This window comes from Gigantopelta aegis, chromosome 6 (genome assembly GCF_016097555.1).
Source record: "Gigantopelta aegis isolate Gae_Host chromosome 6, Gae_host_genome, whole genome shotgun sequence".
Taxonomy (NCBI): domain Eukaryota; kingdom Metazoa; phylum Mollusca; class Gastropoda; order Neomphalida; family Peltospiridae; genus Gigantopelta; species Gigantopelta aegis.
In genome coordinates this window covers 2,897,862-2,911,893 of record NC_054704.1, presented here as the reverse complement: position 1 = coordinate 2,911,893, position 14,032 = coordinate 2,897,862, and the positions used below count along the sequence as shown (strand labels likewise).

Here is a 14,032-nt window from a genome sequence, read left to right as displayed (position 1 = left end):
TTGGCGCCACGGATACTTAGATCATAGAATCGAACCTCCTCGGCAGACCTATTGGTCGTGTTCCCATCACAACCAATGTCCTGGGGTTGGTATATCAAAAGCCATGGGTGTGCTGTCCGGTCTGTAGGAAATTGCATTTAACAGATCCCTAGCACCCATTGGAAAAATGTAACAATTTTCGTCTAAAGACTAGCTACTTGTTAGAATTATCAATATTTAATTGTTTGAAATCCAATAGCCGTTGATTAATTAATGTGCTCTAGAGGACTCCGGCGTCGTTAAACAAAACAAACTGACTATCATAGCTTCATTCTTGTGCAGATATACAATATGAAATATGCTAATAGATTCGAAATCTTGATGTATGTTATGGTTTCTATTACACGTGCGCCGTAAAAAGTGTATATTGTTTATGAGTAATTACACTGCAATTAGTAGTATCAAGGATTCCCAGAGGCATATCGCGTAGCGGCCCGCTATGTCTTAAGTGAGAAAGTAACCGATTTGACGTCGTGTATACGCCTTAAAATCAATTTCCGTTAAGCTTTATTTGGCCATGCGGGGTCCCTCGACTGTTGGTTGTAACGACTTTTGAAAAGTAACTGTATACAGGTATTCACGCTTATAATAAATGAAACATGTTCTTAATACCTACATGTAGTTAGGTGCGATGCCCTCAACACCCTTCTTTTGACAGCGATAAATTGCTAATTGTCATAGACAACGACGCTGGCCTGATCCAAGTTAGGTGTTTTTGCTTCTGTCCTGAGCTTGGATATCAAATTTAAAACTGTAAAAAACATTGTCATGATATATGTTACAAATAAATGACATAATAGGCTAAGCATGTAAAAAGTCGCTTTTTATAGATGATTAAAACATTATTTTTTTTGTGTGTGTGCCAAAACCCTTGCAAGTTTGAAACAGACAATACCAGTACATGGAATTGATTGTATTATTACACCTTGTATTTATCAGGTGATCATATCTTGTGTAGTGTATAGTCTATTTCATATTTCTAGGGATGTTTGATTGTGCGCGCGCGCATGCGTGCGTGCGTGAATATTACATTGTCACTGTGATAACTTAATTTTTCATCAGTAAATGGCAACGTTTTCAAGGTTATTATACTTTTTATTTGTATATAATAACAGATCATCATAATGCTATGACAGTTTTCGGGTTTTCATTCCAAGGATTCTCATAAAACATGAAATAAGCAAAAACATGGTGGTTCATTTTGATAAGTACTAAAACTGTCTGACTTGCCAGTAAAAATATATTGTGTAGTGAGACCTTGCAAATCGACTGGCACCGACTAGGCGGATCATACAAAACAAACAGTTAACAATATGGCTCCTTAGCACCACGATAAACAAAAATGTATGATTTCCATTAGATGCCTTTTTACCCCTTGTACATTTAAACAATGAACGCAAAACTCAAAGCAAGAGTTGCAGGAACTCTACCAAATGGAATTGGTCTTCCAGTTGGGATTGTGCCGGTTGGTTCACGACCACGTTTAGTACGAAAACGAACCCCAAGTGCTGGAGGTGGGTTCAAACTCAAACTTCAAAGTGCAGGTTCAGAGGTTGTAGTTTCGGGTTTTAACCACTGACCATCGTGAAGTATTTCTTCTCCACATAGGGCCTAATCGTTCAACTATACCCCGTCCCAATCTCTACAAAAAATGTTTTTTGTCAGTAATTTATTTTTCATGCTACAAGTTGTTTATTTCTGAGCGGATTGTTTTCTAAATTGGACACAAAAATAGCGGGTTGTTTTGTTGTTATTTCCAAAACACTTTTACTTTTCTTAGGTCAAACAAAATGAAATTATTTATAAAAAAGATTTGTGTAGGGGAGGAAGCTTCCGACGTATGTGATGTAATTGATATGATGTCATGTTTCCTTTTATATCATAATAGTCGGTTCAAACCAACATCGTGCGGATACCGCAATGAAAACCGCAAAGGTTTCTGCACTGCTACGGGTTCACACTGCTGTGTAATTATGTTAGTGTGGAAACCGCACCATGAAGCAAAATATAGTGACATGTTCATATTGAATTGTGGAAGGTTTGGGGTATATGCGAACACAGTCATGTAGAGGGTCCTCATCCCTCATCTGAAAATAAAACATAGTAAAATAATTTTTTGCTTTGAACCACAACATTACCTGCATTCATTCGATATTGAACAACATTGTACCCTCCACACAAAACAATAAAATCAACAACAACAAAAGAAGCACACAGAAACAACATACACAACTTGAATATTCACCACCACCTGGAGTGGTATTTGGCTTGCTTGAGGTACTTCAGTTGCAGGATCGAACCACTTTGGTGGATCCATTCAACTGATTAAACAACAACTGGTCAAAGGCTATGGTATGTGCTTCCCTGTCTCTGGGAAAGTGCATATATAAAAGATCCCTTGCTGGATTAGGAAAAATGTAGTGGGTTTCCTCTGATGACTACATGTCAGAATTACCAAATGTTTGACAACCAATAGCCAATTATTAATTAATGTCGGGGCTAGTTCTGGGCGAGCAAAATGTTTAGCCAAATTGTCTATTAAACTTCAAAAATTGCAGAAATCGCCAGTTACTTTCTAAAAAATGTCAATTTTTACATGAAATTATTTCGCCAAATTAAAATAAATTTGCCAACTACTTTCAAAATTCGCAGTTGGCAAATTTGGTGAGTGCCAGAGCTAGCCCTGAATGTGCTCTAGTGGTGTTGTTAAACAAAAGACACTTTAACATTTTCTGTCACCTAGACACTACTTTGTTTCGTTACAATGCAGGGAAGAATTATGGGAGCATGGTTGGTGCACCCTCCCACCCCCGTTGACATGATGAACCCATTTTTGTCAACCACACGCTTGGAAATTAACTTGGAAATAACAGATCGGGAATGATACATGCATGTACATAACAGAAAGGGAAGAAACTAAGCAAATGAACAGTTAAAAAGTTTGTTTTGTTTAACAACATCACTAGAGCACAATAGTGGCATAGTGTAGGGGAGGGAAATGCCCCCCTAATAAAACCTTTTTTCTTTTTTTACTGTATTAAATTTTATAAAATTATACATACATACATACATACATACATACATACATATATACATACATAGTGTGGGTTGCCCCCTCCTCCAATAGTGGGTTGGCCCCCTCCAATATAAAATCCTGGCTATGCCAGTGGAACACATTGATTTATTAATCATCAGGTATTGGGTGTTATAATTTTAATTTGTACATTTGTTTTTAGCAGCAAGGGATCTTTTATATGCACTTTCACACAGACAGTAGCATATATTATGGCCTTTGATATACCAGTTGTGGAGCACTGGTTGGGACAGTACTTAGGAGAAAGGACTGACCCTATTTTTGTTTTCGATGTATTCATTTATTTACTTTACAGGTGAAAAGAGTACATACATAACATTTTATCTATACCTGTGGGGGTGAATGTAGTTAAAATAATTATTTAAAAAAACCCCCAAAATTAAATAAATAGCATCTCTGAAATACATTTTATTTAAAAAGCCTAATATATAAATAAATAAAATAAATAAGCCTAATAATAATTTGTTCATCTATAATATCTATTCATTGAACTGTTTCACTCCCAAATTTGTTTTTTAACATCATTCCTTTTGTAAACGTCCCTTGACTTGTATAGAGTATTAGGTTATATACCAAGTTTTCACATCTGTACTCAACTTTGTGTTTGAATTTCTCCCAAACCAGTTCAAAATGGCTAAGAATGTTGCTGGAAACTGCACTCAAATAGTCAACGAGTGATTCCAGTGGAAAACGTGACATTTTTTTCTGAGTATTTACTGCACAGTTTTTATATGAATGGTTAAATGCAATGATGTAGAGAGTGATTAGCTTAGCGGTGACTGTGCAGAAAATCGCTGTTTTTTCTGATTTTGGTGTGAATGGGACATAACACGTTATGACATTGTTAGATTAAGTTATATCCTTTTACCCCTCTTGGAGTGTACTCCATAAAAAGGCAAAATGGCAACTAACACAAAATTACATACTTTTTGCCCTATGCGATCTCATCAAAGTCAATATAGGTGACAGTTATTTAGTATGTGGAATCTATGTCACTATAATGTGGGTTTTTTCAAGGTTTCTGTCTGAACTAAATGTGTGGAAAATCTTAACAGTAAATAAAGATAGGAGAGTAATTTAACATAGTTATTAACAATGTATTTTGTATTTTAAGTTGCATGTTTGAATTTGTGTACCACAGTTTATCTCAATTATTTATTTAATTTTTAACAATTGTACATCAGCATTTCATAGATAGCAAACTGGTGAAAATCGTGTTGATGCTTGATTTCACTGCACATGACATAACACACTATCGTGGCATGGTAAAATGGTATTTTGTCCTTTAGTGTTTTCTTTTCATGATACAATTATTTTACATGTGTCTATTAAATGTAAAGTTTGTTGCTTGTAAAACAGTTTATTAAATGTATGTGCATAGCTGGTGTACTTGTGGAAAGTATCATGAATAAATCAAAATGTGGACCAAACATTGAAAATTTAATTTAAAAGTTAAAAATACGATCCCATCTCTACTTAAAATCACTGAAATATTGAGCTTTAATTAGATTAAACTACCTTGAAATGCATTTCTAAATATCCACTTACAGCAACTTTTAATACAGTTACTGCACAATAGAAAGACCTCACTCAGCTCAGAACAGACAAAAACCCTAGCTGTTGTGCCCAAATGAGTGAAATCTAAAGCTGCTTCACATAGCAGAGCTAGCACACATATGTATATATACGTCACTTGTAATATTGTGTATGTTTATTTTGTGGGGGCAGGACACAGTTCAGTGGTGAAGCACTTGATGTGCGGTTGGTGTGGGATCGATCCCCACCAGTGGGCCCATTAGGCTATTTCTCGTTCCAGCCAGTGCCACATGACTGGTATGTGCTGTCCTGTCTGTGGGATGGTGCTAATGGACAAATGTAGCGGGTTTCCTCTCTAAGGCAATGGTATATGTCAAAATTACAGAATGTTTGACATCCAGTGTGGTCTAGTGGTGTCATTAATCAAACCAAACTTTAACTTTCTTTTGTTTATTTTGTAGCCTCTAGAACATCGTCGATTGCTTCCACACCATCAAGAGTATCGCTGAGTTCTCCAAAACGAAAATCCAGAAGTCCGAGTACCAACAGCGTTACAAGTGATGATGACTGTCCGGAGAATGATGTCAGGTTTATCAACATACCCAGTCCAAAGTCAGAAAGTAAGCAAGGTGGGCTTAACCAAAAACAAAAACAACGAAAAAGTATTAATCCACAGGAAGTGTTGCAACAGTGTCAGGAATCGGATTACAACAAAGTGTATGAAGTAGTTCTTCATGCAGAGGATCTCACTGAGGTGGGCAATCTCGAGAAATTCAGGAAATTAAAAATTCTTGATCTCTCTTGCAATCACTTGAAAAAAATTGATGGACTAGAGTCCTGTCCTGACTTGAGAGAACTGAAACTGTACGGGAATGAAATTGAGGCTATCGAGAACCTAAATACTTTAAAAGATTTGTGTAGTCTTCATCTGCAGCACAATAAGATAAAAAAGATTGGCCGTGGTTTGAGCGGCTTGAAGAAGCTCAAACAATTGAGGCTGGACAGTAACCAACTAGTCAAACTTGAGACCAGTGACCTGGTAGCCTGTGTTCAGCTCACGACTATAAACCTCAGCTCAAACTTCATCGACAATCTGAAGGCTTTAAGTTACTTACCAAACTTGGTGGAGCTGTTTGCCTCAGGTAACAGACTCAGGAAAGTTTCTGATCTGCAGCGATGTAAGCAACTACAGGAAGTTGATCTGTCCAAGAACCACATTACCGACCTTACTGGACTGAATAACTTGTCAAACCTGCAGATTCTGGACATCTCCTGTAACCAGCTGACCTGTCTGAAGAGTCTGGGAAAGCTGAAGTCTTTAGAAGACATCAACGTGTCCAATAATAAACTGTCTGAGTTGTCCGACATCCCAGACATATTTCCCAAATTAGAGATTTTGAATTTGTCTGATAATGCTGTCACAGACTGGGATGAGATCTGTGTTCTGTCATCATGTCCAGATCTTGTGGAGATCAGTCTGGCAGGAAACCCAGTGACGCTGGAGTCTGGTGAAATGCCAAACTATCACTTTGAAATCCAGATAGACTTACCAGAAATAGAGGTTGTTGATGGAGCTGTGGTGAAACGGCCATCAGCCAAGTCGAGTGTTCCACTGATGCGACCCATGTCAGCATCCAATATTGTGAGCACAAGACAAATGGATGTCCAGATAAAGGCATTTGATGAACAGTTTAAGTCAATGGAAAACAGCATATCGAGCCGTTTTCAATCCTTGAAAGAAACCTTTGACACTCTCCCTACTGAGGCTCCAGCTCCTAGTGATAGATCCAGACCAACCAGTTCCACGGACCTCCTGTCAAGCAGATGCAGCAACAGAGCTAGAATAATGGCTGCCAAGTCATTTGCAGTGGAAAACTTCGAGACTTGACCAGTTTCCATATACACAGAGGAGTTCACATTTAATACCACTTTTACACCACACAGAATCACAATACGGATAACCTCACCTTCTAACTTTTAATCTTACATGGCAACCCTACCACTCATTGTAATGATATGATGAATACATTTGAAAAAGTATGGATTAAAAAACCCCAATCCACATGCCTTATACAGGCAAAATTAATATTGTTGATGAATCCACACTTCGTATGCATTTTACAACTTAATACATTCTTCTAAATGTAAAATGTAACTGCAAAAGTAACTGTTATAGATTCTTTTTAATGAAGAATTTATTTAAATTGCAAGGAATATTAACAAATTAATTACAAATATCCTTTCTGCCCTCATCAAAACACTCTGGCCAGTAAATCCTCAGCAGTATTTGACAAGTTTTGTTGCACTTGAAGGAGTCTTCATCAAAATACATTATTATCACCAGTAGACGAAAGCTGTAAAGTTGAAAAGTGGGTGAGCAGCATGGTTACAAGTAACGGTGGTGGTGAATTTCTTGTGTGTTGACACAACATTCGTTAAAATTGAAGTATACAAGATGAGTTCAGTAATGATTCTCAATCAGGGTTAGATACATGGACACATCAGGGCTTAGGATTTGAAAATCAATGTTCAGCAAGTAACTGATCTCCTGAAATTATGTACGAGAGCAATTGCTCCCAGTGTAACAGTTCACTAGTTTTGTGTAAATATATTAACAATATCGGCATGTGACAAGGTGAGTAGTTTTTCACCCACTTGCAAATAGTTTTGTACAATTCCACACAAGCGGGAGCAATTGCTCGTGTCAAACCACAAGGATTGACCCATGAATATCGACAATCCATTTTTGTTCACAGTCAAGTGTTTCACTAAAGCAATTTGAGCACTAGCCTCAATTTTATACAACATGCATGACTTATGATGGTATGAATGAAAGTGGATTGGAAACATTGTTATACATCAGTTGAGTGTAGTAAGTAAATATTTTCAGATGAAAATTATTATCAGTTAGCTATGTCTGAATTGGAAGGACAATCATGCTAACAGTTGAGAAATGTTTATCCCTGTCATTGAAGTAAAGGTAATTTGTGATAAGTATAAACAGAGATAGAAATATTTCATTCAGTGTATGTATGGCCTCGTGGGCCGAGGTGCTGTGTGTTTATCACTTCAGTCAATATGTGCATCTGAACCAGACCTGAATACAGAAAATATTCAAATGACATTGTTCGCAATTATGTGAATTATAGTCACAGCTATTGATTGCTTAAACATAATCAACAGTTGACATAATCAGATGCAGGGCTTTTCTAGCAGTAGCCAAATTTGCCAATTAAGAATTTTAAAATGAATTGGCAAATTTTAATTTGATCAATAAATTTCATGTAGTAATTTATATTTTGTTAAAAAATAACTGGGTTTTTGCAATATTTGATGTTTAATAGATAGTTTGGCGAAATGGTCTGATCATCTAGAGATAGCCCCCATAAGATGTCCCAGGAATGGATTATCTCCCCATACCTCACCATATTTTCATATTGAGCATCTTAAAGTCACTACTGTTTGTACATGTAAAAAAAACACTTTTGTAGTTCTCAATGTCAATTTTACTGATGCAAAACAGTTGTCCTTTCTCCCTAAACAAGGTTGAGAAAACCCTGCAACTATATTATTTAATTTTCTAATCACGCACCATATGGTGCAAACACTGAACTCCTAATTTCACTATATCGTCTAAAAACAGAAGAAAAGTATTTTTCAAGAAAAATGGAAAACTCCCTGGGTCAAAGTTGTCAAAATAAATTGTATTTGTCAAGTTGATTGAATGTTGAATTTAATAATTCTTACACTGTATGGTGTTCGATGAACTATGGTTATAAAAATAGCTTAAAAAATGGAAATTGTGAATACAGAATATTCTCAACTACTAAGAATGACGTTTTATGTTGTTGAACTTTATTTTTGTTTTGTTGATTGAAGAATACTGTATAATTAATTAAACTGTGGACAAAAACATTCCGTTGTTGTCATACTATAATGAAGGAACTGGGCACATTCCATCTCTGAGGACTACAGAAGTGTTCTTTTTCTTTAATGGTATTCTAGAAGGGTTTATTTTCTTGTGGTACTATATTTGTTTAATTCATCTGCGAGTACTGTGAAAAGATAAATTTTAATTTTGGGGGATACCTGGTCAGCTACTTTAGAAAGGTTCACATTTCATCAGGGAATATATTAGAAAGTTACAGTTTTCATCAGGGAATATATTAGAAAGTTACAGTTTTCATCAGGGAATACATTAGAAAGTTACAGTTTTCATCTGCATTTATCAAGATGATTGAATGTTGAATTTAATAAATCTCACACATAAAGGTATCTCATCAAATACAGAGACTATTCACCTAATCAGGGATTCATAATTACATTTATACTGTTTCCTAAACACAATCCTGCTGTAACGTCATTGCGAGTATTTAACCACACATCATTTTCTTTTACAGTCCATCAAAATATACATTACACGTTTTGATTCATATTAAAATGATAATTAATTGCAATATGATGACCAACCTAGGATGCACCTTTCCACTCTAATTTAATAAAACTGGACCAGACTTGCATGCAGATGGCTTAGTAACATTCTGGAGAGAGACTGTGTATAAGGGAATGCAGTAGGTTCAGATTAACTGGACCAGACCTGCGTGCAGATGGCTTAGTAACATTCAGGATAGAGACTGTATAAGGTAATGCAGTAGGTTCATATTAACTGGACCAGACCTGCAGGCAGATGGCTTAGTAACATTCTGGATAGAGACTGTATAAGGGAACGCAGTAGGTTCATATTAACTGGACCAGACCTGCAGGCAGATGGCTTAGTAACATTCTGGATAGAGACTGTATAAGGGAATGCAGTAGGTTCAGATTAACTGGACCAGACCTGCAGGCAGATGGCTTAGTAACATTCAGGATAGAGACTGTATAAGGTAATGCAGTAGATACAGATTAACTGGACCAGACCTGCGTACAGATGGCTTAGTAACATTCTGGATACAGACTGTATAAGGGAATGCAGTAGGTTCATATTAACTGGACCAGACCTGCAGGCAGATGGCTTGGTAACATTCAGGATAGAGACTGTATAAGGTAATGCAGTAGGTTCATATTAACTGGACCAGACCTGCAGGCAGATGGCTTGGTAACATTCAGGATAGAGACTGTATAAGGTAATGCAGTAGGTTCATATTAACTGGACCAGACCTGCAGGCAGATGGCTTAGTAACATTCAGGATAGAGACTGTATAAGGTAATGCAGTAGGTTCAGATTAACTGGACCAGACCTGCGTGCAGATGGCTTAGTAACATTCTGGAGAGAGACTGTATAAGGGAATGCAGTAGGTTCATATTAACTGGACCAGACCTGCAGGCAGATGGCTTGGTAACATTCAGGATAGAGACTGTATAAGGTAATGCAGTAGGTTCATATTAACTGGACCAGACCTGCAGGCAGATGGCTTGGTAACATTCAGGATAGAGACTGTATAAGGTAATGCAGTAGGTTCATATTAACTGGATCAGACCTGCAGGCAGATGGCTTGGTAACATTCTGGAGAGAGACTGTATAAGGGAATGCAGTAGATTCAGATTAACTGGACCAGACCTGCAGGCAGATGGCTTAGTAACATTCAGGATAGAGACTGTATAAGGGAATGCAGTAGGTTCATATTAACTGGACCAGACCTGCAGGCAGATGGCTTAGTAACATTCTGGATAGAGACTGTATAAGGGAATGCAGTAGGTTCAGATTAACTGGACCAGACCTGCAGGCAGATGGCTTAGTAACATTCAGGATAGAGACTGTATAAGGTAATGCAGTAGATACAGATTAACTGGACCAGACCTGCGTACAGATGGCTTAGTAACATTCTGGATACAGACTGTATAAGGTAATGCAGTAGGTTCATATTAACTGGACCAGACCTGCAGGCAGATGGCTTAGTAACATTCTGGATAGAGACTGTATAAGGTAATGCAGTAGGTTCATATTAACTGGACCAGACCTGCAGGCAGATGGCTTGGTAACATTCAGGATAGAGACTGTATAAGGTAATGCAGTAGGTTCATATTAACTGGACCAGACCTGCAGGCAGATGGCTTGGTAACATTCAGGATAGAGACTGTATAAGGGAATGCAGTAGGTTCAGATTAACTGGACCAGACCTGCAGGCAGATGGCTTGGTAACATTCAGGATAGAGACTGTATAAGGTAATGCAGTAGGTTCATATTAACTGGACCAGACCTGCAGGCAGATGGCTTGGTAACATTCTGGATAGAGACTGTATAAGGTAATGCAGTAGGTTCATATTAACTGGACCAGACCTGCAGGCAGATGGCTTGGTAACATTCAGGATAGAGACTGTATAAGGGAATGCAGTAGGTTCATATTAACTGGACCAGACCTGCAGGCAGATGGCTTGGTAACATTCAGGATAGAGACTGTATAAGGTAATGCAGTAGGTTCATATTAACTGGACCAGACCTGCAGGCAGATGGCTTGGTAACATTCAGGATAGAGACTGTATAAGGTAATGCAGTAGGTTCATATTAACTGGACCAGACCTGCAGGCAGATGGCTTGGTAACATTCAGGATAGAGACTGTAATAAGGTAATGCAGTAGGTTCATATTAACTGGACCAGACCTGCAGGCAGATGGCTTGGTAACATTCTGGATAGAGACTGTATAAGGTAATGCAGTAGGTTCATATTAACTGGACCAGACCTGCAGGCAGATGGCTTAGTAACATTCAGGATAGAGACTGTATAAGGGAATGCAGTAGGTTCAGATTAACTGGACCAGACCTGCGTGCAGATGGCTTGGTAACATTCAGGATAGAGACTGTATAAGGTAATGCAGTAGGTTCATATTAACTGGACCAGACCTGCAGGCAGATGGCTTGGTAACATTCAGGATAGAGACTGTATAAGGTAATGCAGTAGGTTCATATTAACTGGACCAGACCTGCAGGCAGATGGCTTGGTAACATTCTGGATAGAGACTGTATAAGGTAATGCAGTAGGTTCATATTAACTGGACCAGACCTGCAGGCAGATGGCTTGGTAACATTCAGGATAGAGACTGTATAAGGGAATGCAGTAGGTTCATATTAACTGGACCAGACCTGCAGGCAGATGGCTTAGTAACATTCAGGATAGAGACTGTATAAGGTAATGCAGTAGGTTCATATTAACTGGACCAGACCTGCAGGCAGATGGCTTAGTAACATTCTGGAGAGAGACTGTATAAGGGAATGCAGTAGGTTCATATTAACTGGACCAGACCTGCAGGCAGATGGCTTGGTAACATTCATGATAGAGACTGTATAAGGTAATGCAGTAGGTTCATATTAACTGGACCAGACCTGGAGGCAGATGGCTTGGTAACATTCAGGATAGAGACTGTATAAGGGAATGCAGTAGGTTCAGATTAACTGGACCAGACCTGCGTGCAGATGGCTTGGTAACATTCAGGATAGAGACTGTATAAGGTAATGCAGTAGGTTCATATTAACTGGAAAAGACCTGCAGGCAGATGGCTTGGTAACATTCAGGATAGAGACTGTATAAGGTAATGCAGTAGGTTCATATTAACTGGACCAGACCTGCAGGCAGATGGCTTGGTAACATTCAGGATAGAGACTGTATAAGGGAATGCAGTAGGTTCATATTAACTGGACCAGACCTGCAGGCAGATGGCTTGGTAACATTCAGGATAGAGACTGTATAAGGGAATGCAGTAGGTTCATATTAACTGGACCAGACCTGCAGGCAGATGGCTTAGTAACATTCAGGATAGAGACTGTATACGGTAATGCAATATGTTCATATTAACTGGACCAGACCTGCAGGCAGATGGCTTAGTAACATTCTGGAGAGAAACTGTATAAGGTAATGCAGTAGGTTCATATTAACTGGACCAGACCTGCAGGCAGATGGCTTGGTAACATTCAGGATAGAGACTGTATAAGGGAATGCAGTAGGTTCATATTAACTGGACCAGACCTGCAGGCAGATGGCTTAGTAACATTCTGGAGAGAGACTGTATAAGGGAATGCAGTAGGTTCAGATTAACTGGACCAGACCTGCAGGCAGATGGCTTAGTAACATTCAGGATAGAGACTGTATACGGGAATGCAGTAGGTTCATATTAACTGGACCAGACCTGCAGGCAGATGGCTTAGTAACATTCTGGAGAGAGACTGTATATAAGGGAATGCAGTAGGTTCAGATTAACTGGACCAGACCTGCAGGCAGATGGCTTAGTAACATTCAGGATAGAGACTGTATAAGGTAATGCAGTAGGTTCATATTAACTGGACCAGACCTGCGTGCAGATGGCTTAGTAACATTCTGGAGAGAGACTGTATACGGGAATGCAGTAGGTTCATATTAACTGGACCAGACCTGCGTGCAGATGGCTTAGTAACATTCTGGAGAGAGACTGTATATAAGGGAATGCAGTAGGTTCAGATTAACTGGACCAGACCTGCGTGCAGATGGCTTAGTAACATTCTGGAGAGAGACTGTATATAAGGGAATGCAGTAGGTTCATATTAACTGGACCAGACCTGCAGGCAGATGGCTTAATTAGTAACATTCTGGAGAGAGACTGTATAAGGGAATGCAGTAGGTTCAGATTAACTGGACCAGACCTGCAGGCAGATGGCTTAGTAACATTCAGGATAGAGACTGTATAAGGGTAATGCAGTAGGTTCATATTAACTGGACCAGACCTGCAGGCAGATGGCTTAGTAACATTCAGGATAGAGACTGTATAAGGTAATGCAGTAGGTTCATATTAACTGGACCAGACCTGCAGGCAGATGGCTTGGTAACATTCAGGATAGAGACTGTATAAGGTAATGCAGTAGGTTCATATTAACTGGACCAGACCTGCAGGCAGATGGCTTAGTAACATTCTGGATAGAGACTGTATAAGGTAATGCAGTAGGTTCATATTAACTGGACCAGACCTGCAGGCAGATGGCTTGGTAACATTCAGGATAGAGACTGTATAAGGTAATGCAGTAGGTTCATATTAACTGGACCAGACCTGCAGGCAGATGGCTTGGTAACATTCAGGATAGAGACTGTATAAGGGAATGCAGTAGGTTCAGATTAACTGGACCAGACCTGCGTGCAGATGGCTTAGTAACATTCAGGATAGAGACTGTATAAGGTAATGCAGTAGGTTCATATTAACTGGACCAGACCTGCAGGCAGATGGCTTGGTAACATTCAGGATAGAGACTGTATAAGGTAATGCAGTAGGTTCATATTAACTGGACCAGACCTGCAGGCAGATGGCTTGGTAACATTCTGGATAGAGACTGTATAAGGTAATGCAGTAGGTTCATATTAACTGGACCAGACCTGCAGGCAGATGGCTTGGTAACATTCAGGATAG

General features: G+C 38.8%; 1 protein-coding gene across 1 annotated transcript; it reads left to right on the top strand.

Moving 5' to 3' along the window:
- The first annotated feature begins 1,359 nt into the window (after positions 1-1,359).
- On the top strand, positions 1,360-8,584 carry LOC121376078 (protein phosphatase 1 regulatory subunit 7-like). Its single transcript, XM_041503859.1, has 2 exons — positions 1,360-1,553; positions 5,131-8,584. Exons 1-2 carry the CDS (start codon positions 1,430-1,432, stop codon positions 6,555-6,557), a joined length of 1,551 nt encoding a protein of 516 aa, XP_041359793.1. The 5' UTR covers positions 1,360-1,429; the 3' UTR covers positions 6,558-8,584.
- The last annotated feature ends 5,448 nt before the right edge of the window (positions 8,585-14,032 follow it).

Bases quoted from the DNA above. Each gene is read 5' to 3' on its own strand.
- LOC121376078 (XM_041503859.1), top strand. From the start codon at position 1,430: ATGAACGCAAAACTCAAAGCAAGAGTTGCAGGAACTCTACCAAATGGA. The intron at 1,554-5,130 runs GTGGGTTCAAAC...TTTATTTTGTAG, and splicing joins ACGAACCCCAAGTGCTGGAG to CCTCTAGAACATCGTCGATT.